The sequence below is a fragment of the Ursus maritimus genome, unplaced genomic scaffold (genome assembly GCF_017311325.1).
Source record: "Ursus maritimus isolate PB19 unplaced genomic scaffold, ASM1731132v1 scaffold_5, whole genome shotgun sequence".
Lineage (NCBI taxonomy): Eukaryota > Metazoa > Chordata > Mammalia > Carnivora > Ursidae > Ursus > Ursus maritimus.
In genome coordinates, this window is record NW_024426663.1 from 80,026,279 (window position 1) to 80,052,685 (window position 26,407).

The following is a 26,407-nucleotide window of genomic DNA, read 5'->3' on the forward strand; positions in this document are numbered from 1 at the left end:
GTAACTTCTGCAGTCTGATCTCTATGGGCGGAAGTGAATTGGCCCCTGAGCTGAGCGTACTGGCCAATCCTAAGGAATAACTTTTGCAGGCAGTGTCTGCACCCATCTGAGGGGCCAGCCTCAAGGGGGCTGAATATGGACTGCTCATAGATCTGGACACTAGCATCGGAGTAAGAATCTCAGGTATGAGGCAGCTGGTGTCAGAGCACTCTCACCCTCCCCTGGGCCTCTGGGCTGAAGGTGCTCAAATAACACTGATAAGCCACAGGCAAATGATGCAGCGCCCCCACCCTCCAGAATGGGAAAGGGAAACTGGTTCAGGCTTATTTTGAGAACTGGAGTCATTTCCAGGAATAGAAACTGAAAGCAGCCCTCCTTAAGTTCCCTCCTGCTGGGGCTGGGGCCCTGCCACCAGCTTTACTCAGAAATCGCACAGCTCTGAGCAGGGAAGGACTGCAGCAGAAAACTCTGCAAGATTGCTTTCTCCTTCCTAGCTCCTCTTCCCCCCTTCTGTCTAGGCTCTTCCTAGGACAACCCCAACCCAGCACAACTCCCTTCCTTACTTTTGGAACAATCTGGGCCTGAAACCAGTTTTGGAGGATCTCAGAGGTAACTGTCTCTGTCTAAGGGCTGGACTCGTTCCCTGGAAGAGTTAACTTGCCAGAAGGGCCACTGACATCTGCCTGTTCACAGTCACCTCTGCTTCCTGGAGCAGGTAAGTGAGAGAACTCCTACAACACAATGTCGCTAATAACCCTGCAGGAGTGAAGACGTGAAAGGTGGAGCCTGACACCAGGGCAGGAGAGCTTTGGGATTGGCTTATCCATTTCAGTAAGTATTTACAAAAGGGCTCCTCTCTGATATTCTTCAGGGACAAAATCAGAACCCCATACTTTGTTTGGACCGAACCAATTCTACCTTCCAGTATGGAGGCAATGGGCCTTTCATCTCCATATTCATGGCAGTGGGGGCCTTCTGATGGGACCAGGTTTTGAAAAGGACAGCAGGATTTGCCATTCATATTCTCTTACAATCTACGTAGGACATAAGACAATGGCAATTTCTGGAGTAATCTGGAATTGGGAAAGTCTAACTGGAGCATTAGCTGGACTTCCTGTGGATTAGGTAGAAGTGGGGTTTCAGGGACAAAGTATCTAAGAGACCTAAGACAACGTATAACAGTGCACATGTGTATCTTTTTTTTTTTTCTTAATTTTTTTTATTATATTATGTTAGTCACTATACAGTACATCCCTGGTTTCTGATGCAAGGTTCGATGATTCATTAGTTGCGTATAACACCCAGTGCACCATGCAATATGTGCCCTCCTTACTACCCATCACCGGTCTATCCCATTCCCCCACCCCCCTCCCCTCTGAAGCCCTCAGTTTGTTTCTCAGAGTCCATAGCCTCCCATGCTTCACTCCACCTTCTGATTACCCCCCTTTCTTTATCCCTTTCTTCCCCTACCGGTCTTCCTAGTTCTTATGTTCCATAGATGAGAGAAATCATATGATAATTGTGTTTCTCGGCTTGACTTATTTCACTTAGCATTATCTCCTCCAGTGACGTCCATGTTGCAGCAAATGTTGAGAACTCGTTCTTTCTGATAGCTGAGTAATATTCCATTGTATATATGGACCATATTTTCTTAATCCAGTCATCTGTTGAAAGGCATCTTGGCTCCTTCCACAATTTAGCTATTGTGGGTAATGCTGCTATGAACATTGGGGTGCATATGGCCCTTCTGTTCATTACGTTTGTATCTTTGGGGTAAATACCCAGTATTGCAATGGCTGGGTCATAGGGTAGCTCAATTTTTAACTTTTTAAGGGACCTCTACACTGTTTTCCAGAGTGGCTGTACCAACTTGCATTCCCACCAACAATATAGGAGGGATCCCCTTTCTCCACATCCTCTCCAGCAATTGCTGTTTCCTGCCTTGTTAATTTTTGCCATTCTAACTGGCATAAGGTGGTATCTTAGTGTGGTTTTGATTTTAATTTCCCTGATGGAAAATGATTTTGAACATTTTTTCATGTGTCTGTTGGCCATTTGTATGTCCTCATTGGAAAAGTGTCTGTTCATATCTTCTGCCCATTTTATGACTTATTTGTTTCTTGGGTATTGAGTTTGAGAAGTTCTTTGTAGATCTTCGATACCAGTTTTTTATCTGTAGCATAACTTGCAAATATATTCTCCCATTCCGTGGGCTGCCTCTTAGTTTTTTTGATTGTTTCCTTGGCTGTGCAGAAGCTTTTTATTTTGATGAAGCCCCACATGTTCATTTTATCTTTTGTTTCTCTTGCCTTTAGAGATGTGTCATGAAAAAGGTTGCTTTGGCCGATGTCGTAGAGATTGTTGCCTATGTTGTCCTCCAGGATTTTGATGGATTCCTGACTCACATCGAGGTCTTTCATCCATTTGGAGTTTATCTTTGTGTATGGTGTGAGATGGTGGTCAAGTTTCATTCTTTTGCATGTAGCTGTCCAATTTTCCCAGCACCATTTATTGAAGAGACTATCTTTTTCCCACCGGATGTTTTTTCCTGCTTTATCAAAGATTAGTTGCCCAGAGAGGTGATGGTCCATTTCTGGGTTCTCTATTCTGTTCCATTGGTCTATGTGCCTGTTTTTGAGCCAGTACCATGATGTGTTTGTGATCACAGCTTTGTAGTACAGCTCGAAATCCGGCATTGTAATGCCCCAGCTTTGTTTTTCCTTTTCAACAGCTCCTTGGCGATTTGGGGCCTTTTCTGGTTCCATACAAATTTAAGGACTGTTTGTTCCAGTTCTTTGAAAAATGTCCTTGGTATTTTGATCGGGATAGCATTGAAAGTGTAGATTGCTCTGGGTAGCATGGACATTTTAACTATGTTAATTCTTCCAATCCATGAGCATGGAATATCTTTCCATCTTTTTGTGTCTTCCTCAATGTCTTTCAAGAGTGATTTATAGTTTCTAGAATATAGGTCCTTTACGTCTCTGGTTAAGTTAATTCCAAGATAACGTATGGTTTTTGGTGCTATTGTAAAAGGGATGGATTCCCTAATTTCTCTTTCTTTGGTCTCATTATTCGTGTATAGAAATGCAACTGATTTCTGAGCATTGATTTTGTATCCCGCCACGTTACTGAATTGCTCTATAACTTCTAATAGTTTGGGAGTGGCTTCTTTTGGGTTTTCCATATAGAGTATCATGTCATCTGCAAAGAGAGACATTTTGACTTCTTCTTTGCCAATTTGAATACCTTTGATCCCTTTTTGTCGTCTGATTGCTGTTGCAAGGACTTCTAGTACTATGTTGAATAATAGTGGCGAGAGTGGGCATCCTTGTCGAGTTCCTGATCTTAAGGGAAAGGCTTCCAGCTTTTCCCCATTGAGAATAATATTTGCAGTAGGCTTTTCATAGATGGCTTTTATGAGATTGAGAAATGTACCTTCTATTCCTACACTCTGAAGGGTTTTAATCAGGAAAGGATGCTGTATTTTGTCAAATGCTTTTTCGGCATCGATTGAGAGGATCATATGGTTCCTGAGTCTTTTCTTGTTGATATGATGTATCACGCTGATTGATTTGCGAATATTGAACCACGCTTGCATCCCAGGTATGAATCCCACTTGATCGTGATGGATAATCCTTTTAATGTACTGTTGGATTCTATTAGCAAGTATCTTGTTGAGGATTTTGGCGTCCATATTCATTAGGGAAATCGGTCTGTAATTCTCCTTTTTGAGGGGGTCTTTGTCTGGTTTGGGGATCAAGGTAATATTGGCCTCATAGAATGAGTTTGGTAGCTTTCCTTCTGTTTCTATTTTTTGAAATAGCTTTAGGAGAATAGGTATTATTTCTTCTTTGAATGTTTGGTAGAATTCCCCAGGAAAACCGTCCGGGCCTGGAGTTTTGTTATTTGGAAGGTTGTTTATCACTGACTCAATTTCTTCATAATTAATTGGCCTGTTTAAGAAATCAATTTCTTCCTTTTTCAATCTTGGTAGTTTATAGGTTTCCAGGAAGGATTCCATCTCTTCCAGATTGCTTAGTTTATTGGCATATAGCTGTTGATAAAAATTTCTAATAATCCTTCCAATTTCAATGGTGTTCGTCGTGACCTCTCCTTTTTCATTCATAATTTTAATAATCTGGGTCCTTTCTCTTTTCTTTTGGATAAGTCTTGCCAGTGGTCTGTCAATTTTATTGATTCTCTCCAAGAACCAGCTTCTAGTCCTGTTGATCTGCTCTACTGTACTTCTGGTTTCTGCTTGATTGATTTCAGCTCTAATTTTGGTCAACTGCTTCCTCGTGCGTGGATTAGGCCTGTCCCTCTGTTGCTGTTCCAGCTTCTTGAGGTGAGAATATAAAAACTGCATTTTAGATTTTTCTATTCTTTTGAGTGAGGCTTGGATGGCTATGTATTTCCCCCTTAGGACTGCCTTTGCAGTATCCCATAGGTTTTGGACCGTTGTGTTTTCATTCTCGTTGGTCAGCATAAATTATTTAATTTGATTTTTGATTTCCTGGTTTATCAAGTCATTCCTGAGCAGGATGGTTCTTAGTTTCCAAGTGTTTGAGTTTCTTCCAACTGCAACCCTGTGGCGTTTATGGGAGCATTTAAGCCATTCACATTAAGACTGAATACTGAGAGATATAATTTTAATGATGCCATGTTGCCAATAAAGTCTTTGTTTGTATCGGTTGTGACTTTCTGTTCTGTATCACTCTTGGGGCCTTTTTACCTTTATAGCACCCCCCCCTTAATTTCTCCTGTAGGGCTGGTTTTGTGGTTACTAAATTGGTCAATGAATGGCGATTCTGGAAGGTCTTTATTTCTCCATCAATTCTGAATGATAGCCTTGCTGGATAAAGGATCCTTGGCTGCATGTTTTTCTCTGAAAGAGCTTTAAATAGTGACTGTCGATTCTGAAATGTCTTTATTTCTCCATCAATTCTGAATGATAGCCTTGCTGGATAAAGGATCCTTGGCTGCATGTTTTTCTCTGAAAGAGCTTTTAAAATACCCCCCAGGGGTGCCTGGGTGGCACAGTGGTTAAGCGTCTGCCTTCGGCTCAGGGCATGGTCCCGGCGTTGTGGGATCGAGCCCCACATCAGGATCCTCTGCTATGAGCCTGCTTCTTCCTCTCCCACTCCCCCTGCTTGTGTTCCCTCTCTCACTGGCTGTCTCTATCTCTGTCAAATAAATAAAAAATTTTTTAAAATCTTAAAAAAAAAAATACCCCCCCAACCCTTTCTCTCATTCCAGGTCTGTGCAGACAGGTCTGACGTAATTCTGATACGTTTGTGTTGGTACATGAGAAATTTCTTTGCCCTGGCCGCTTTCAATACTGTATCCTTGGATCTAATATTTGCAAATTGCACTATGATGTGACGTGGTGTAGGTTTGTCATGGTTGAGCTTGGGAGGGATCCTCTCTGCCTATTGGACACGAATGTTTGTTTCCCTTGCTAGATTAGAGAAGTTTTCAGCTACAATTTGTTCTAATATCTCTTCTAGTCCTGTTTTTCTCCACCCCCTCGGGGATGCAGATGATTCTGACATTGGAACGCTTCATTGAGTCATTAATCTCCAGTAACATACATTCGTGGGTGTGGATTTTTTTAAGTCCAGCTTCTATTTTCGCTTTTTCTTCTACTAACCCATCCTCCAATTCGCTAATACGTTCCTCTGCCTCATTTATCCTGGCTGTCAGAGCCTCTAGTTTTGCCTGCATTTGGCTCATACAATTTTTAATTTCTGCCAGATTCGCTCTCATTTCCACCCTTAGAGAGTCTATATTCTCATTAACATTTTCGTAAATAATTTTGCAAGTCTACACATCATCTTGACCATTGTTACTCTGAATTCCATTTCTGATAATTTAGTTATATCCATATCCATTAGTTCTGTGGCAGAGGCCACAGACTCGTTGTCTTTTCTTTGCTGGGGGGGATTTCTCCTTCTCGTCATTCTGATTGAGGAGAGGTTGCGGGGTTGTCCAGAGCCCAAATTATTGACCAGGACCCAGGCCGTGCGCCCTTGTTTTATAGGGATCTTAGGGATGTGGGCTTCTTGATTTTTCAGCCTGCCTTCTGTGGGAAGGGCCTGCAACACCGAACCTCAGGCAACCCTGTTTGGGTAGGGTCTCTGTGTCTCCTGTGAAGGGGCAGGGGGATGGGCACCCTGTGAGCTGGTGTTTCCAGGCTTTTGTTCTCTGGCGGCTTTCCCTGGCAGTTTGTTGTGCCTTTTTTGAGAGACAGAGCAGCAGTGGCCGAATCTCAGCCTCTGTCACAGAACAGAGGGGATCGCGGGCCGTTCTCCACTGATGATCTGGCCACTTTAACTCTGTTTCTGTTGGTGCTGCTCAACCCTGCAGCATCCCGGGATGTGCGCCCCACACCCAGTGTCCCAGCCCTCACTTCCAGGGCCGGTGCTTCTCTGTCCTTTGTGTTTCTAACACTGCCAGCCGCCAGCCGCCCCCACATGCTCCCGGAGCTCCGGGTCTCAGTCTGGTTCCAGTGAGCACACCGGAGTTCCGTGAGAAGTCTGGTGGCACGCGCTCCCCGGCTCACGGTCTCAGTCTGTTCTCTCGTGGGTGCTGTCCGCGAGTCTGCCCGCTCACCCGTGAAGGTGGCTACCGCTTCCTGGCCCAAACGCGGCGGCTCCCTCCCCCTTCCGTTTATCTTCCAGTATCTGTGTGTGGTTTCACGGCTCCCCACTTCATACCTCAATACTCAGCGCTGGAGATGTTCATTTGTAGAGATCCAGATGTATCTTCCTGCATCTCAGGCTGATTCCATGGATGTTCAGGATGGTCTGGTACCTATCCAGCTCGACTCAGGGGACCAGCTGAAAAAGGGGTCCCCTACTCCTCCGCCATCTTCCCTTCTCCCTTGCACATGTGTATCTACATAGGAGAAACTGTCCCTATTGCTGGACATCAACTCCATTCCTTACAGATGATGTCAGTGAGGTGGACTCTTGAAATACTCTTTTCCCAGACCAGGTCCTTTTGTGCCTCATGCCTATTGATGAAGCAGATGTTTATTATACTTTCCTAGAATAAAGCAATATGTATATTTTTTTCCTTGCCCTTCCCTATGATGATAAAATGGGGGGAAATGTGGGGCTTGGTCCACATTGAGTTCAAACTCACAAAAATTCTTCATGCCTCAGATTTCTAGTCTGGGCCAAGTCTGATCCCTGCTTCATGGCTCAAGATAATTGGGCATGACATGAACTATATAGGACCTTGCATGGCAAATCCAATAATGAGTGTTTTTCATTCTGCTTCTTAGATCATGAAATATATTTGGTGCATTATAACAAGAGTTCAAAAAATTTGCCCATTGGAATAGATGCAGTAGATCAAAATGGAGGGTAGGGAAATTGTTGGTAAAATCTTTCTTCAGGTGTATGCACTTGTGTGAATGCATGTATGCTGAGTGGGTACTTAGTTCCTATGTGAAATGCATCTCTCACTGCTGGTGAGACTTTGAAAGATCTGCCCATAGGATCTGGTTCTCCTTGCAAACGCAACTGCCCTCCCTAGTTGAATCTGCCCCCTGGGATCCCTCCATAAAAGCCTGTTTCTTTATTCAGGGACCCTCAAATCCTGTTCAGATAGGGAAGATCAGAGGTATAACATGAGTATGACCTGCAAAAAAGTGAGCCTGGGAGTCACTTGCATCCCTGGCTCATTTCTGATGGCCTCTCCTCACCTTCTGGGTTAGTTCTCTGAGCCTCAATGTCCTGGGGGCTCAAACAACACACCACCACTTGCACACTGACCATTCCTGGAAGACCTGCAATCTCTCATGGAATTACTCTTGTCCAAGCCTGGCCTGGCAGTCTCTTATGGGCATAGTGCTGCGTTAAACGACCCTGAAAGGGTCCCACATACAGCGTTGTCTAGCACCAGGTGCAAGGCAGGAACAAGATGAGCAAGTAGTGGGAAACAGGGAGCTGTGGCTTGTGCTATGGGGCCTCAGCCACCCCCTCCAGTAGGGCTTAACACAGGTGCTCAGGTGAGGAGACATGTGTAAAGTCCATGGTTGGGTCAGACATAGTCACAGAAATGGTCTAGAAGATTGTAGGTTTGTTCTTACCTACCACAGCCGCCCCAGGGTCAGGAGCTCCTACACTTCCCTAGACCCTACTTGCTTTCCAAAGGGCTGTGGTGGAGCTGGCTTCAACATTTCAGATGACAGCTTTAGGAAACAAAGTTAATTTATCCATCAACCAGTAAGTGGAGGATATGCAGTGGTATATTGTGTTTCATTCATCTAACAGAAATGTGTCCCAAACCTGCTGGGCACTAAGGGCACTGCAGAGCCTAGGGAACTATTTAACATAATTCCCTGATGATGAGACCTGTATGTGTATTTTTATGATATGAAGCATCTAACATGGGATGACAGAATACTTTCTGGGAGTTTCACCTTTTGAAGAGACAGGGTTTTTTTCAATTGATCTAACACACAGGAAGTCAAGGTGAGATGGGTACGTGTGAAGGTTGTGATGGGATTTAGACAAACCAGGAAATGGATTCAAGGGCTCCTATATTCTGCCTGGCCTGGGCCCCACAAGACCACTGATAAGGACATTCAGCCTTCTCCATCCCATTTTAGGGGCAAACTTACAGGCAAGAAGAATATATAGCATGCTCAGGGGCAGCAGAAATGCCTTCACACAGCCAGATCAGTGAGCCTGGGACTCACCCAGGAGATTGTCTCCCTGGAGCCAGGATGGCAGGTAAGGCCTCCAGGAACCTCTGTGTCCCTCATAAACAAGAACTTGGGCTATTGTTGGGAAAGGTCAAGAGTGGTCTTAAAGAGGGCTTTGAATATAGGGGCAAGGGAGGGCTACTCGTAGGTATTCTCCTTTCAGAATGTTCCTCCAGCCTGATCCAGGCCAGGGCTCCATCTTTCTAGCTTTAAGCCAGCTTTGTCCATGCATGTTCTGCCCCACCACCATGTCGTTCACACCCTCACCAAGCTCAGGGCACCTCTACTCCTGCAGGAGGAGGCACCATCCTCACTGACCTATTCCAGCTCCAGTTTTTCATAGGGGCCCCTGGTGGAAGAACCTGAAGACTTTGTGGGCACAGGGCTCAAGGGATTCTGGTCCCCAAGCAGATGGGATGGTGATTACATTATATTCCATGAGTTTTCCTCCCTCTGAACTCCCAACATCTCCTGATCATTTCATTATCCATCTATCTCCCAAGGGGGGTCAAGTTCCCTGCAATGGTTTCTAAGAAGTGGGGAGACATTGTAGAATTTTTCCTCACACTTGCAAAGCAGTGAGTTTTCCTTAGTGAGGATGGGAGCTGAGAAAGGACTATGATTTCCATTCTCTCCCCAAATTAGGAAAGGTGCATCCAGGGAGAGGTAAATGGCAATTGATAACAATAAGTGGACCCACATCCCCAGGAGAAGCATCTCAGCATCCAGCCATCCTCCAGCCCCTGGGGCCAGAGATTCAACATTAACTAGGATCATCCTCCCCTCCTATCCAGATAGAAACAGAAAATCACATTGTTGGAGTAAATCTTAGATCCTCCATCATTGCTTTGTAATTTCAAGCTTCTTTCTTCTTTTTATTTACTTAAATTCAATTTAGTTGATATATAGTGTATTATTAGTCACAGGGGTAGAATTTAGTGATCCATCGGTTCCATATGACACCCAGTGCTCATCCAAACAAGTGCCCTCCTTAATGCCCATCACTCATTTAGCCCATCCCCCACCCACCTCCCTCCAGCAACCCTCAGTTTGTTCCCTACAGTTAAGAGTCTCTTATGGTTTGCCACCCTCTCTTATTTTATTTTATTTTATTTTATTTTATTTTATTTTATTATTTTATTTTATTTTATTTAAATTCAATTAATTAACATATAGTATATTATTAGTTTCAGAGGTAGAGTTCAGTGATTCATCCATCTTATATAACACCCAGCACTCATTACATCAGGTGCCCTCCTTAATACACATCACCCAGCTACCCCATTCCCCCATCCCTCCATCCTCCCAGCAATCCTCAGTTTGTTTCCTTATATCTCTTATGGTTTGTCTCCCTCTTTGATTTTGACTTGTTTTATTTTTCCCTCCCTCCCTTTATGTTCCTCTGTTTTGTTTCTTAAATTCCACATATGAGTGAAATCATATGATAATTGTCTTTCTCTGATTGACTTACTTTGCTTAGCATAATACCCTCTAGTTCCATCCACATCATGGCAAATGGTAAAAATTTCACTTTTTTGATGGCTGAGTAGTATTCCATTGTGTGTGTTTGTATACCACATCTTCTTTATCCATTCATCTGTCAGTGGACATCTGGGTTCTTTCCATGTTTTGACTATTGTGGACACTGCTGCTATAAACATTGGTTTACATGTGCCCCTTAAATCACTGTTTGTATCCTTTGGGTAAATACCTAGTAGTGCAATTGCTGGGTCATAGAGTAGTTCTATTTTTAATTTTTTGAGGAACCTCCATACTGTTTTCCAGACTGTCAAGCTTATTTCTTATCTGTGAACATCTCACATCTGTGAAACATCTTCATCTGTAACTAGGAATAATAATATCACTTATCTAATAGAGCTTGGGGAAGATTAATCAAGAAAAGCCATGCAAAAGACCCAGCTCAGACAGATTTGCAGAAATAGCACCTTCCTATCCTGTGTTAAGAGTTGGAGGGAGTAAGAAGAATCAGAGGAAAGTCTTCCTTAGAGATCCTAATAAGATCAAAGAGGATTCACCAGAGATTACCAGGAGGCCTGCCCAGAGCTTCACCTGGGTCATACAATGAAACCCTCAATGGAGTGCTATGGGGTCGGTAGCATGGCTTCCCAGCTACACAAGACAGAAGACTGGGGCTCAGTTGTCATTGTGAAAATGTTCACATTGCCTGAGCTTGTCTGCAAACCTGGGGTGTGGAGCTCTCACCAGTTTCTGCGTGGGGAGGGTGAGTCCAGGACTTATGGTGGATGAAAGCACCTGGAGAAGTCTGGGGGGCAGTGATGCAATCAGGACCTATCAGTGGAGAGGCAAGTGGGGTGGGTTTGGTGGAGGAGGAGAGCAAAAAGCTGCACCACAGGACCTGCAGGCCAATGAGAAATTTCTCCCACAAATGGGCTGTGGGCCTTCTGATTCAGAAACCTGAACAGTTGGGTATGAGGATTGGCCTCCAGCAGCACCAGGAGACCCCATAGATAGGTCTGGAAGGGAAGCCTTCATGGAATAGAAGGCCTCATGGGGCTCACAGGGAAACTCTTCAGCAAAGAGGCAGTCTTGAATTACAATGTTTTAAAATTCGCATTTATGCACACAAAGACAGTATTTGTTTTAAAGTTTTTATTTAAATTCAAGTTAGTTAGCATACAGTGTAATATTAATTTCAGGTGTACAATGTCATGATTCAATACTTCCATGTATCAGACAGTGTTCATCACAAGTGCACTTCCCAATACCCATCCTCTATTTAACCCATCCCCCTACCCACATCCCCTCTGCTAACCATCAATTTGTTCTTTATACTTAAGAGTCTGTTTCTTGGTTTGCCTCTGTCTTTTTGCTTCCCTTTGCTTGTTTTTTTTTTTTCATTTATTAAATTCCACACATGAGTGAAATCATATGGTATTTGTCTTTCTCTGTCTAACTTATTTTGCTTAGCATAATACTCTCTAGCTCAAACCATGTCATTGCAAATGGCAATATTTCATTTTTTGTGGCTGAGTAATATTCCATTGTATACATATACCACATCTTCTTTATCCATTCATCAGTCCATGGAGACTTGGGCTCTTTCTATAGTTTGGCTATTATTGATAATGATGCTCTAAACATCAGGGTGCATGTATCCCTTTGAATTAGTTTTTTGTATTCTAAGTAAATACCTAGTAGTACAGTTGCTGGGTCATAGAGTAGCTGTATTTTTAACTTTTAAGGAACCTCCATACTGTTTTCCAGAGTGGCTGCATCAGTTTGAATTCCCACAACAGTGCAAGAGGGTTCCCCTTTCTCCACCATCCTCACCAACATCTGTTGTTTCTTGTGTTGTTGATTTTAGCCATTCTGACAGTTGTAAGGTGTTATCTCATTATAGTTTTGATTTGCATTTCCCTGATGATAAGTGATGGTGAGCATCTTTTCATATGTCTCCTGGCCATCTGTATGTCTTCTTTGGAAAAAGGCCTATTCATATCTTCTGACCATTTTTCAATTGGATTATTTGGCTTTTGAGTGTTGAGTTTTATGGGGTTTTTTTTATATATTTTGGGTAATAGCCCTTTATCAGATATGTCTTTACAAATATTTTCTCCCATTCTGTATGTTACCTTTAGTTTTGTTGTTTCCTTCACTCTGCAAAAGTGTTTAATTTTATGTTGTCCTTGTGGTTTATTTTTGCTTTTGTTTCCCTTGCTTTCTAGATTCATATCAAGAAAGAAGTTGCTACAGTGATGTTAAAAAAGTTACTGCCTACATTCTCTTCTAGGATGTTTATGGTTTTAGGGCTCACATTTAGATATTTAATTCACTTTGAATTTATTTCTGTGTATGGTATAAGAAATTGATTTTTGTACCAGTACCATACAGGTGTTTTTTGTTTTGTTTTGTTTTGTTTGTTTGTTTTTACTACAAACACTTATGTTTTAATGAAAGATGTTACTTTAAAAATGGTTTTCTACACATACTCAAAAACACATACATATATGAGATAAGTACCATACTGTTTTGATCACTACAGCTAATATATCTTGAAGTCTGGAATCATGCTGCCTCCGTCTTTGTTTTCTTTTTCAAGTTTGCTTTGGCTATTTCAAGTCTTTTGTGGCTTCATACAAATTTTAGGATTGTTTGTTCTAGCTATGCAAAAAATGCTGTTGGTAAGAAACTGTAGATTTTTTTAAGGGAAATTACCACAGCAAACACTCATAATTTGTGGGGCTGTGAAAGCCCACCAGCCACACTCTGTGTGTAGCCTCAGGGGGAGAGTCCACTAGGTAATCTCAACCAATTCTCTTTCCCAATCCTTCCTTATAAAATGCTTGCAAATCTAAAAGAAAGTTCACAGAAGAACTTAAATACTTAAAATACTAATCACAACAGTGACAAGATAAACAGTCATGTACAAACATAAGTACCGACTTAAAAAAATCAGTAGGTTATTATTTGGAAAGTTTGTGTAACTTAGATGTTGAAGTGGGTGAGGGACAGGGATTCCCGAGGTATGCAATTAGTAGTGAAAGATATGGAAAATGTCTTGAGAGGAAAGAAGGTGTACTTTTCACTGTTGCCAAAAATAATTAAATTATTCTTGACTCTGAAGACATATGCAGTGAAGATGTGTGGGTCATCAGGATTGAAGGATATTGAGTGTTGTCATAGGCTTACTTGTGCCCTGTGGACATCCCCAGGGGGACATCCTGCTCACCCAGCTGGGGCGGAGGAGTACCTGGACCTACCTGACTCCTGACACAGAGACCCTCATGATGCTCTTCTGCTTAGGAGCTGACTACTAGCAGCACAGCTGCAGAACATTCCTCAACCATCTCCTCTGAGCCCCTAACATGTGCACATCTCCTGATTTGGGGACATAATTTACACATTCTACAATTCAGCCCTTTAAAGTTTTCAGTAGCTTTTAATATAGTCACAAAGTTGTAATGCCATCATAATCAAATTTAGAACATTTTCATTATCCAAAAGATATCCTGCACTTCTTAACTGCCACCTCTCAAAACAATGGCCTACATATCTAAGAAATCCCCAATATATGTTCTGTGTCTATGGATTTGCCTCTTCTGGACATTTCACATGAATAGAATCAGACTACATGGCCAGATGGGTGGTCTGCTTTCACTGAGCATAATGTTTTGGGGTTCCTCCATGTTGTGGCAGGTATCAGTACTTCATTTCTTTTTCTTGCCCAGTACTGATCTCCTGTGTGGATAGACCACTTTTATTTATCTATTGAACAGTCTGTGGACAGCTGTGTTAATTCCACCTGAGGGCTATTATAAATAATACTGCTATGGATGTTTGCATGTAGGTTTTATGTAGATGTACGTTGTCACCGCTCTTGGGTGTGTACCTAGCAATGTGATTGCTGGGTCATTTGGTGACTCTGTTTAAATTATTTTACTAGTTTTATGGAAATATTATTGACATACATCACTATGTAAGTTTAAAGCATACATCATGATGATTTGATTTACATATATTGTGAAATGATTTCCACAATAGATCCATCATCTCATAAAAATACAATAAAAAGAAAAGAAAGAAGAAAAAAGAGAGAAAATTCTCCATTTAAGGAGAACTTTTAAGATGAATTCCCTTAACAACGTTCCTATAAATCATACCATGGTGATATCTATAGTTACCAAGTTGTGCATTACATCCCTAGTACTTACTTTTCTTATAGCTGAAATCTTGTACCTTTTGAACATTTCCTCCAATCTCCCCCTCCTCCCACCCACTTCCTCTACCTCTCCCCATGTCTGCTCTCTTTTTCTATGAATTTATTTTATTTTATTTTTAGATTCCACAGATCACTTAGATTATGCAATGTCTGTCTGATTTTTTTTACTTAGCATGATGCTTTCAAAGTCCATCCATATTGTCACAAATGGGAGGATTTCCTTGTTTTTATGACCAAATAATATGTTTAGTTTTTTGAGACATTATCAAACATTTTTGCAAACACTTGCTCTTTCTCATCTAAAGGCTTTAAAATGAGTTAGGTGTGGATCCAACACCCTCAGTTCAGGTTACCAAATCTGATGATTCCTCTGCCACCCCGTGTGCGTGGTCTTCCTAACTCCCCTGCTTTTTCTATTTCTGCAGGTTACTCCACTGATCAGCAACATGGCACAGCCCTCCCTGTCCCTTCACACCCCATTACCTACATCCTTCACCTCTGATGTGCCATACCATGGGGATTGGAGCATCTTATCTAAACCAGGTGCCATGAACATAGAAGAAGCCTTGGAAGAAGGGAAGTTGGTGGAAGTGGTCTCTGCAGTCAGAGAGACCCTGAAGACATCACCCAGTACCCCAGTGAGCATTGCAGTGACTGGGGACTCTGGCAATGGCATGTCTTCCTTCATCAATGCACTGCGGGGAATTGGGCATGAGGAAAAGGACTCAGCTCCCACAGGTGTGGTGAGAACCACTCAGATTCCCACTCACTACTCTTTGTCCCACATTCCCAATGTGGAGCTGTGGGACCTGCCTGGCACAGGGGCTACCACCAAAAGCCTGGAGATGTATGCAGAGGAGATGCAGTTTACCACATACGACTTCTTCATCATCATTGCATCTGAACAGTTCAGCACGAATCTCGCGAAGCTTGCCAAAATCATCCAGGGGCAGGGAAAGAGGTTCTACATCGTCTGGACCAAGCTGGACAGAGACCTCAGTACACGTGTGGTCTCAGAGGAACAACTCCTCCAGAATATCCAGGAGAATATCCGGGTAACTCTCCAGAAGGAGGGAGTGTGTGAACCCATCATATTCCTGGTCTCCAGCTTTGACCCCTTATTGCATGACTTCCCACAGCTTAGGGACACCTTGCACAGAGAAGTGTCTAACATCAGGAAACATAATCTCCTAAAGAACCTGTTTGACACCTGTGAGAAGGTCATTAATGACAAAGCGATCACTTTGCAGAGGCAAATAGGCTCAGAGTCTTTCCAGGATAAGTTTGGCATCCAGAATGCAGATGATCTTGGGATGTTTTTGAACTCCTACCGCTTGTTCTTTGGTGTGGATGATGTATCTCTCCAGGAGGTGGCCCAGAGTACAGGAAAACCCATGAAGCAGTACAAAGACATTATGAAGTCTCAGGATATGCACACTGTCCTCACAGAGGACTGGACATTATCGTGGTTAAATTGTAATATAGCCTATTACTTAAATTTACTTCTGAGCCGCATCCCAGTCTTCGGTAACACTAGTACCCACTACCTTAGAGTGTGGAATCAGGGGCGCCTCTTTGACATAGTTGCTGAGGACACCAAGACCATCGTGAAGAAAATTCTGACAGATGTAATATCTGAAGAGTGAGGTCTCAGCAGTCTCTTTCTTGGGGAAAGTCGGGATATTTGGGGTCCTCTCCTCATACTGTACCTTTCAGAATTCTCAATCAGCTCAATATTTCTACTTTTAGCAGTTCTAAGTTCCTTGAGGTAAATGAGCTGACTAGATCATTTTGAACCCATATCTCAGCAAATTTCCAAATATGTCCTACTTCTTCTCATTTATTAAATAAGCTGGGATCCAAAGGTGGAAGAAAATATTGCACAGTATGACATACAGCCTCATTCTGACATCCCCATATCACATAACGTTAGCATCATTTTTCCAAGGCCTCTTGGTTTTCCCCTGTTCCTTCACTTCTCACCTTTCAGTCCATGGACTCACAGAGTCACACCTAGAGGCGGAGGAAAGAACATCCTTTGGGATGTTCCCTTTGGGGAAATATGATGGAGACTGTATGTTTAGCTGTTTTCTGAAAAGTATTGTGTAGGATCTAAGGCCAGTCTGGTGTCCTGTAAAGCTCTTTCCTTGTATCTGTCTTCAGCAATTACCCAAATCATTTATATCCAAAAAAGGATGCAGGGGGTGGACTCAAGGACCATTTTACTGGGATGGGAAAACTGTTTAATGGAAAAGGAAACCTGACTATTATAAGTACAAAACACTGATCCCCCACACCAAGAGGTCCCATGCTCTTCACATGCACATGCTCATGGTGGGACTGTCATAGGAAGTAGTGCCTGTTAGATTATGTTTGCTATACAGAAATTTTTTTTCACTTCAAGTACCTGCTATGTTCTGTTATTTGCCAAAGTTATCTCCATGTTGGTCAAAGGAAACTAAATTTGAGCATCAGCATAAGGAAACTAACCTACTGTCTATGATCTCACTGTTTATACAGTTAACCCAAACTATATAGACTCTATGAAAAGTCTCCTAATTGGAAACCATTGCAGACCCTAAATATAGATTTTTCTCCTTGCTGGGCATATATGTAATAAAAATGGTTTTTTATTTAAAAAATTTTTTTCAGATAAAATTTGAAACTTCACTCTCCACCACCAGAAGTGTCATAACCTGGTCTCACCACTGTGGGAATTCAGTCCTCACAAGAGTAACCCTCCTTCCCTGCATCATTCCCTGTCACCACCATCACCTTACTCTATTTACCTGGGAAGATTTCACCTAGTGTGGAGTCCAATCTGAATTTGGTGGACATATGAACTGGCCTAATGTATAAATTTTATAATTTGTCCTCTCTTTAGGCTTCTGCTCAAAAAGGGGGGTTTATCAGAGGTTATCATAAATATTCACTGGGATAGAGAGTGAAGTTAATATTGAATGGAAATGAACTCAAAGAGGCTTGGTGGAGTGGTTAAGAATCCTAAGGTTAAATTCTGGCTCCAGTATGCCTTCGCCATGTAACCTTGGGCAAGTCAACTGACATTCCACTGTCTTAGTTTCCCAATAGTTAACACAGTGATAATAATATTACATCCTAAAATGTCCATCCACATCCAGGTAATGTGATGATTTAATGAGTTAAAGCACATAAAAGACTTAGAATAGAGTCAGGCATGTACTTCTTTAAATGTTTGGTATTATCATCATTCCTTCTCTTCATGGCTAAGAAGGGATAACACTGAAAGACAGTTTCACCAAAAGGTGAGTGTCCTCAGATTGTCCATCCAGTGGAAAGAGAAGACTCTGCTGGGAGAGACCTGCATTCACATGGAAGCTTTGAAGGCATAGTTGCATCTCATTCTTTTTCCAACACAGCTTGTTAAGTTTCCCCTTTGGAAAGTTCAGGAAGCAGAAGAGAGTCCCATACAGAGCACTATTCTGCATCCTGAGATCTCCAGAGAATGAGGGATGAGAGAGAGAATTGAAATGAGTAGTCAAAGCGTTTTAGAGGTCAGAATGGCTGTAGGTGCGGAGTTCTTAGAGTAAACCCAACCCTAACCTGCCTCTCCTGGGTGATCATGATGAGGGAGGGTAGAGAAGAGCCCACACCCACTGGAGCCTCCCATAGCTCAGCAAAGAAGAAAACCAGGTCACATCAGGGAGCCTGAGGTCTACTGGGAAGTTTGAGGTCATGTATTTTACCACATAGGAAGCTAACATAGAAAAGCAGTGGAAGACAAAAGAGGAGAGATCATCAAGAAGACAAAGTGATCAGAAGCTCTGATGAGAGTTTTCTCCTCAGTGCCACAAGGAATCCCAGCAGGGGTGGGGTCAAATAGGAATGGAAAACGCAATCTTGACCTGCCCCTAGGTCAGTGGTAGGCACCTTTAAGATTATCTCCTATTTTCATGGCTTTGTTTAATCCTTCACTGGAGTGACTAATGGAATATGGCAGGAGGAATGGAATGTCCAAGAATTCCAATATTTTGTCATGAAAAGTCTGCAGCTTCTGTCTTATAAACACTCTCTGTTCGCTTGCTCACTCTCTTTCACTCCTGCTCCTACTGTCTCTCCCTCAGTCTCTCCCTCTCTTTCTCCCTCTTGCTCTCTCTGCCTAGTAATCATAGAAAGCTTAAACTAATCCCCTGAAGAGGACTTGAAGAATCAGAATCCATGTGGAGAAGAACAGAGGTGGCCTGCATTAACTGCCAGCCATGTAAGTCATCTTGGGAGTAAATCCTCCAGCCCCAGCAAGGCTTCAGAAGATGCAGCCCAGCTGATAGCTTGACTACCACCTCAGGAGAGACCCTTATCCAGAACCACACAACTGAGACTGTTCCTGGATTTCTTTTTTTTTTTAAGATTTGATTTATTTATTTGACAGAGAGAGAGACAGCCAGCGAGAGAGGGAACATAAGCAGGGGGAGTGGAAGAGGAAGAAGCAGGCTCTTAGCAGAGGAGCCTGATGTGGGGCTCGATCCCAGAATGCTGGAATCACACCCTGAGTCGAAGGCAGACGCTTAACGACTACACTACCCAGGCACCCCTGTTCCTGGATTTCTGACCCTCAGCAACTATAAGCAAATAAACACTTGTTTTTTAAGCCACTATGTTTCAAGGTATTTGTTCCACAACAACAGATAATAGATAATACTATCAAGAAGCTCCTTATAGAACAGCAGTTGTGAGTGACCTCCTCCTTCTGTGACACGCACTCCTGCAGGGGCCCAGCATGAAGAAGCTGCACCCTCTTCATTCAGCCCTTCCCTCCTTGGCCCTGGACATGTCCTTCCCTGCTTTCTATTGAAGGACCAGCCCCTGCCAATATTCACAGGTCATTTCATCCAGCTTCAGGCCACACAGAGTTACCCAGTTTGAGGCTCTATGTTTAAGAAAAAGAGGGGGGAAAAGAAGGAGCTAGACAGAGTGATGCTTAGCAGTGAGAGGCAAGTAAATAACAGTAGAATGTGAGCACACCCTGAGGAAGAGCAGGCTAGGGTTCTCCCTGAAGGTGGGCTGTGCAACACCTCTAATTCCCATTCTCACTTGGACTAGTTGCTCTCCCAGCCTGGAGCACAGGCCTCACTCACATCTATCCATTACCTTGTGGTGCTGGTGCTTCTTGGATTCCCTGTTCCCTGTTCATTTACATTGCATCCATTCCCAAACAAAGTGGGGCAGGGGAGTTCTCTAGGAGGTAAATTTTCTAGTCTTTGCATTTTCAGCTAATACTGTTATTTTGTGATCACTTTCAATAAATAGTTTAACTGATGATAGGATTCTAGATACAACATCATGCTCTCTTAGAACTCAAGATCTACCTCCTTCCACCATGCCATGTTGCCAGTAAAAAGCCAATTCCATATTCATTCCTTGGATGGTCACCTCTTTGTCTCCATGGAAAATTGTGGGAACTCTTCCTCCCTGGGGTTCAGAAGTGTCACCAGGGGCTAGTGACCTAGAGCACTTCCACTTACCACTCAGCATTCAGAAGGCTCCTTAAGTGACAGCTGATGTGAAAAGACATGGAGGAAATGGAAATGCATGTTAGCAAGTGAGAGAAATCAATCTGGAAAGGCTAAATACTGCACAATTCCAACTGTGTAACATTCTGAAAAAGGCAAAGCTGTAGATTCAGTAAAAAGATCAGTGGTTCCCAAGGGGAAGGATAAATTGGTGGAGCACAGAGGCCATTTAGAGCAGTGAAACCACTCTGTGTGATGTGATAATGGTGGGTCAGTGGTGGATAAATTATACTTTTGTCAAATCCCATAGAATATACAACACCAAGAGGGAACCCAACGTAACTTATGGACATGGAGGGATGAAGACAGGTCAATTTAGGCTCATGAACTGTAGGATGATGTGAGTTGTTGGCAGTGGGGAAACTATACTTATGTGAGGGCAGGGGGTACATAGGAACCCTCTGTACCTTTTGCTCCATTTTGCTATTTACCCAAAACTGCTCTAAAATATAGTCTGTTGAAAAAGATGATGTCTGCCTACACTATTCTTCAGCTTTGGCATTGTCCTTTGTTACATTATTTAAGTGTAATATGTGTTTAGCAGCTACCTACAGGAGGATATATATGATATTATATACATACATACACACAGAATAATTCAAGATATAAATATAAACACCTCTGAACTCCCAAATTAGGAACTAGATGTATCTTATATCACTGAATATTCCCACAAGCTTCACCCCATATCCTGTGTCTCCACATCTCTTCTCAGAAGTACAAATCCTTCAAATTTTGTGTTTAACATTTTTTTGCTTTCATTGGTTTTTACCATCTATGTGTGTTTCTTTAGACAATACATTATATAGTTTTGCATATTTGGGTGCTTTAGAAAAATAGAATAATTTTGTGTGCCATCTTCCGTAAGCTGCTTTTCATTTACAATTGTTTCTATCACATGTGTTTCCTATTTTGCAAAGATAGAACGTATTATCTATTTCCTGTTGGTGGACATTTTGGATTGAGGTTTTTTACAGTTGTTTCTTTCTCATCAAAGCAGTTCTCCTATAAACATCTTACACATGTTTCTCGTACACCTGTGTAGAAACTTCTCCAGAAATAAGAGTGTAATTGCTAGGTCATAACATATGGATTCTTACACATTGCACCAAAGAGGATGCATTACTTACCAAACAGCCTCAAATCTCCCATCACTCAGATATTTTCTATATTTCTATTACTATTGGAAAGTTGAGAAGGATCTGCCTGCCCTGACACTGCAATGTGAAGTACACTTGTAACTTGGTGTCCGTGATCACCCATTTCTGTCTTGAGGAGGTTACATGGTGTCAGATCACATCTGCATCTGAGCAGCTTCCTGAGTCATGTCCTTTAAGCTCTTGCAGGAACTCCTGGCTCATTCTTCTGGGTCTTCCTCTGAATGTACATCCCCAGAGGTGCTGAGGTTCTCAGACACACCCACACCATTCTCTAGTCCAACTCTAACATTACACAAGAAGTGCTGCTACTAAAAATTATTTTAGACAAGGATTTGTTCTGATTGAAGTATATACCCCCCCCCCAACTTCCTATGTTGAAGCCCTAACCCCCTTTGTGACTGTATTTGTAGGAGGCTGTTTAAGGAGATAATGAAGGTTAACTGACCTCAGATGGCTGGGAGCCTCTCCAATAGGATTGGTGTCCTTAAAAGAGGAAGAGACACCAGGGATGCACACACAGAAAAAGGCCTTGTGAGGACATAGCAGGAAGGTGACCATCTGCAAGCCAAGGAGAGAGGCTTCAGGAGAGGCAAAACCTACTGGCACCTTGATCTTAGACTTGCTCTTAGACTTTGCACTCTCTCTCTAAAATAAATAAATCAATCTACAAATTAATTAATTAATTAAACTGTTCCCTGACATTACCCAGCCTGCACAGCTCAGGGGATCACTCACTTCCACCCACTGAGATCGCAGTGAAGATGCTCCAACCACCATGGAGTTCTCTTCCTCACCCCAGCTGTGACCTCACCTGATGTCCATGCACCTGTCCCCCACCAGATGAGAACCTGAGTCCTAGCACTGTTCAGTTTGGACCCAAGTACAGTCTGCAATTTTGTATGTCTCTCATGGGCTCCATGTTCTTCCATGGATTCCTGCTCCATGTAGGAGGAGCCTAGCAGAGGCCCGCAGACCTCCAATGTGATCCAGTAGGGATTTCACCTGCAGGCATACCAGCTGTGCCCGTGTCCAGGGAACAATTCCGCTTAGTACGGGCCCTAGAGTGATTATCCTGTGTCTGTTCTCACCCACTTGTCTTGAGGAAGGGTCATGTGATCACAGGGGACTCAGGACCAGAGGGTCTAACTGTGGACTGTGAGATGTGCACTCAGGGCATCAGGCCTCAGCCCACCAAGCACTGCAGCCACTCCTGACCAGAGGAGAAGGAGCTATGAGCTCGGTCTCAGCAGCAAAGCTTTCTGTAAATGGCCAGTGGGGCAATCTGTCAAGCACCTATGTGCTGTCCCTATTCTTGGTCATTAACAACAGGTTCACAATGTTTGTGCTCATGGGTGCAGGTCTGTGTCAGTCTCCTAATATGTGGCCAGTTTGGGGCTGGGCAGCAGGCAGATTCAAAGTTCAACTTGTTTATCATAGTCTTCTAAATCCCACCCTCCTTGGCCCCTCCCAGACTCTACTCTAGCTCATTACTCTCACCTCCCTCTCCCCAGTTATCTTGCAAACTGCTGACTATGATGTCAATCCTTTCTGATATCACTGACACTTAAATTCCAGCCTAAACCTAAAAAGACTTAAACGAACAAATAAACAAAGAAGGGATTCAGGCATGAAGCACTATTTAATGTGTGCCAGTTTTAGTGTGTATACATGTGCACCCAAATAGGTGCTAATCTCAGGATCCAGCCATTTCTCTGTCTGCATAGGCAAGAGCTTTGCTCTGGGCATAAAAAGTAATTGATGTCCCTCTCCTCTGAACAGAGAGAATGTAACATCGTTATAAGCCATACTGCCTGATTTCCTACTGTTAACTCTGAAGCAGCAAGTCTGACTCTAGACCCTGAGGTGGGCATACTGGGGCACCAGGCCCCAGTCCACTGGGTGCTGAGGATACTGCAGACCAAAGCCAATGAAACACAGCCCCAGCCCCAGCCCCAGCCCCAGCCCCAGAGTGATTCTCACACACCGCTGGGGAGTAGCCCAGCCCTGGGGAGCCCCTGACTGGGACCTTTCTGTCACCCAATACAAAGAGCCCCATCACTGCCAGGGTACCGGAGTCTCAGAGACATTTCCTACCTTCCTACTGAGAGCTGTACTTGGCTGTCTGCAAGTGCTCATCTTCATCCACAGCCAGTTGTCAAGTTCATGTGTGAGCTTGCATCTTTGCCTTGCAGTTGGTTCTACCTGGAATCTCAGCCTCTCTGTCTCCTGCCTCCTCCCTGAATGATTTCTCAGTCTTTCTCCCATCATAGCAGTGATTGTCTCTGTATGTAAGATAGAGAATGTTTCTCTGATGGCCCCAAAATATGGCAAGAAGGAGAGATTCAGGATCGAGTACACCCAGAAGAATATACACAGCAACAATCTGAAAGAACTGAGATATATCCCTATTTTAAATCTTTTACTTACTCATGTAATTCAATGATCACCTACACACTGAACAATCATCCCAAGAAGTAAAACATCTCTAACAATGGCCCTGGGTAACAATTTCATGAAGTATGTGTTTATGATTCCTTTCTCTTTTTTTTTTTTTTGTGGCCTTATCACTTACATATGCATGCCTAAACAGTATATTATTCAGTTCTCTTGAAGCTTTATTTAACAGGTACTCTACTGGTTCTTAATATTTAATCTCAACACTATGTAGAAAGAGTAATTGCTCGGAGCACTTGGGTGATGCAATCCGTTGAGGGACAGGCTCTTGGTTTCAGCTCAGGTCATGATCTCAAGGTCATGAGATGGAGCCCTGCAGCAAGTTCCATGCTCAGCACAGAGTCCGTTTGAGACTCTCTCTCTCCCTCTCCCTTTACCCCTTCCTCACTCTCTCTCAAATAAATAAGTAAATCTTAAAAAAAAAAAAAAAGATTCCTGGAGTCCAGAAGGAAGGGGAGATGAGGGGATGGGGTAGCCGGTGATGGGTATTAAGGAGGGCATGTGTTGGGATGAGCACTGGGTGTTATAGCAACTAATGAATCATTGAACACGACATCAAAAACTAATGACGTACTATATGCTGGCTAACTGAACATACATACATACATACATACATACATACATAAATAAATAAATAAATAAATAAATAAATAAATAAATAAACAGAGTACTATGTGGGGTGCCTGGGTGGCTCAGTTGGTTAAGCATCTGACTCTTAATCTCAGCCCAGGTCTTGATCTCAGGGTTGTGAGTTCAAGCCTAGCATGGGGCTTCACGCTGAACATGGAGCCTACTTAAAAATAAAAATTAAAAATTAAATGGACCAAAAAAAAGATTAATTCCTCTCTATACACCTATGGTTCATTCCTATCAATGCTGTGTATCTCCACTTATTTATCAGTTCTCTATTACTGCCTACCCTCTCCTTTTTCACAGTTATGAAGACTGCGGAGCACATGTCCACATGCCTCCTGCACATTTTTGCAGAGTGGCTCTTAGGTATAGTGTTAGGAGTGGAAATGCTGAGTCCTGAGGCACACGAATGGGCAATTTTATAAGATTCAGCCATATTGTTTCTTCAAAGTGATCGTATTGATTTACACTCCCAGCAGCCATGTTTCAGAGTTTTATCAATCCACATTCTCACCAATACTCGATTTTGTCTGACTTAAAATGTTCCAATTGAATTAACGTATGATGTCATTTCATAGTACACAGACTGCATTTACCTCATTACTAGTTAATCTGTGGTACTTTCTCTATTGGTTTTTGGTCCACACGTTTCTTTTTCTGAGAAGGTTTTTTTTTTTTAAATGATTTTTTATTATATTATGTTAGTCACCATACAGTACATCCCCGGTTTCCGATGTAAGGCTCGATGATTCATTAGTTGTGTATAACACCCAGTGCACCATGCAATACGTGCCCTCCTTACTACCCATCACCGGTCTATCCCATTCCCCCACCCCCCTCCCCTCTGAAGTCCTCAGTTTGTTTCTCATAGTCCATAGTCTCTCATGTTTCATTCCCCCTTCTGATTACCCCCCCTTTCTTTATCCCTTTCTTCCCCTACCGATCATCCTAGTTCTTATGTTCCATAGATGAGAGAAATCATATGATAGTTGTCTTTCTCTGCTTGACTTATTTCACTTAGCATTATCTCCTCCAGTGACGTCCATGTTGCAGCAAATGTTGAGAACTCGTTCTTTCTGATAGCTGAGTAATATTCCATTGTATATATGGACCACAACTTCTTAATCCAGTCATCTGTTGAAGGGCATCTCGGCTCCTTCCACAATTTAGCTATTGTGGACATTGCTGCTATGAACATTGGGGTGCATATGGCCCTTCTCTTCACTACGTCTGTATCTTTGGGGTAAATACCCAGTAGTGCAATGGCTGGATCATAGGGTAGCTCAATTTTTAACTTTTTAATGGACCTCCACACTGTTTTCCAGAGTGGCTGTACCAACTTGCATTCCCACCAACAATCTAGGAGGGATCCCCTTTCTCCACAGCCTCTCCAGCAATTGCTGTTTCCTGCCTTGTTAATTTTTGCCATTCTAACTGGCGTAAGGTGGTATCTTAGTGTGGTTTTGATTTTAATTTCCCTGATGGCTAATGATTTTGAACATTTTTTCATGTGTCTGTTGGCCATTTGTATGTCCTCATTGGAAAAGTGTCTGTTCATATCTTCTGCCCATTTTTTGATTTATTGTTTCTCACGTATTGAGTTTGAGAAGTTCTTTGTAGATCTTGGATACCAGTCTTTTATCTGTAGTGTCATTTGCAAATATATTCTCCCATTCTGTGGGCTGCCTCTCAGTTTTTTTGACTGTTTCCCTGGCTGTGCAGAAGCTTTTTATCTTGATGAAGTCCCACAGGTTCATTTTATCTTTTGTTTCTCTTGCCTTTGGAGATGTGTCATGAAAAAAGGTTGCTTTGGTCGATGTCGTAGAGGTTGTTGCCTATGTTCTCCTCTAGGATTCTGATGGATTCCTGTCTCACATTGAGGTCTTTCATCCATTTGGAGTTTATCTTTGTGTATGGTGTGAGAGAGTGGTCAAGTGTCATTCTTTTGCATGTAGCTGTCCAATTTTTCCCAGCACCATTTATTAAAGAGACTGTCTTTTTTCCACTGGATGTTTTTTCCTGCTTTGTCAAAGATTAGTTGCCCAAAGAGCCAAGGGTCCATTTCTGGGTTCTCTATTCTGTTCCATTGGTCTATGTGTCTGTTTTTGTGCCAGTACCATGCTGTGTTTGTGATCACAGCTTTGTAGTACAGCTCGAAATCCGGCATTGTGATGCCCCCAGCTTTGTTTTT

At 42.7% G+C, this 26,407-nt stretch overlaps 1 protein-coding gene across 2 annotated transcripts; it reads left to right on the top strand.

Moving 5' to 3' along the window:
• The first annotated feature begins 390 nt into the window (after positions 1-390).
• Positions 391-19,051, top strand: LOC103656358 (immunity-related GTPase family M protein 1-like). 2 transcript variants are annotated; one of them, XM_008683735.2, is made up of 2 exons: positions 391-715; positions 14,846-19,051. In XM_008683735.2, exon 2 carries the CDS (start codon positions 14,867-14,869, stop codon positions 16,064-16,066), a length of 1,200 nt encoding a protein of 399 aa, XP_008681957.1. In that variant the 5' UTR covers positions 391-715; positions 14,846-14,866; the 3' UTR covers positions 16,067-19,051. The 2 variants fall into 2 exon arrangements, with proteins under 2 accessions (XP_008681957.1, XP_008681958.1); XM_008683736.2 differs by having other exon boundaries at positions 714-831.
• Positions 19,052-26,407: the final 7,356 nt, after the last annotated feature.

Coding starts and splice junctions, on each gene's coding strand:
- LOC103656358 (XM_008683735.2), top strand. CDS start 14,867: ATGGCACAGCCCTCCCTGTCCCTTCACACCCCATTACCTACATCCTTC.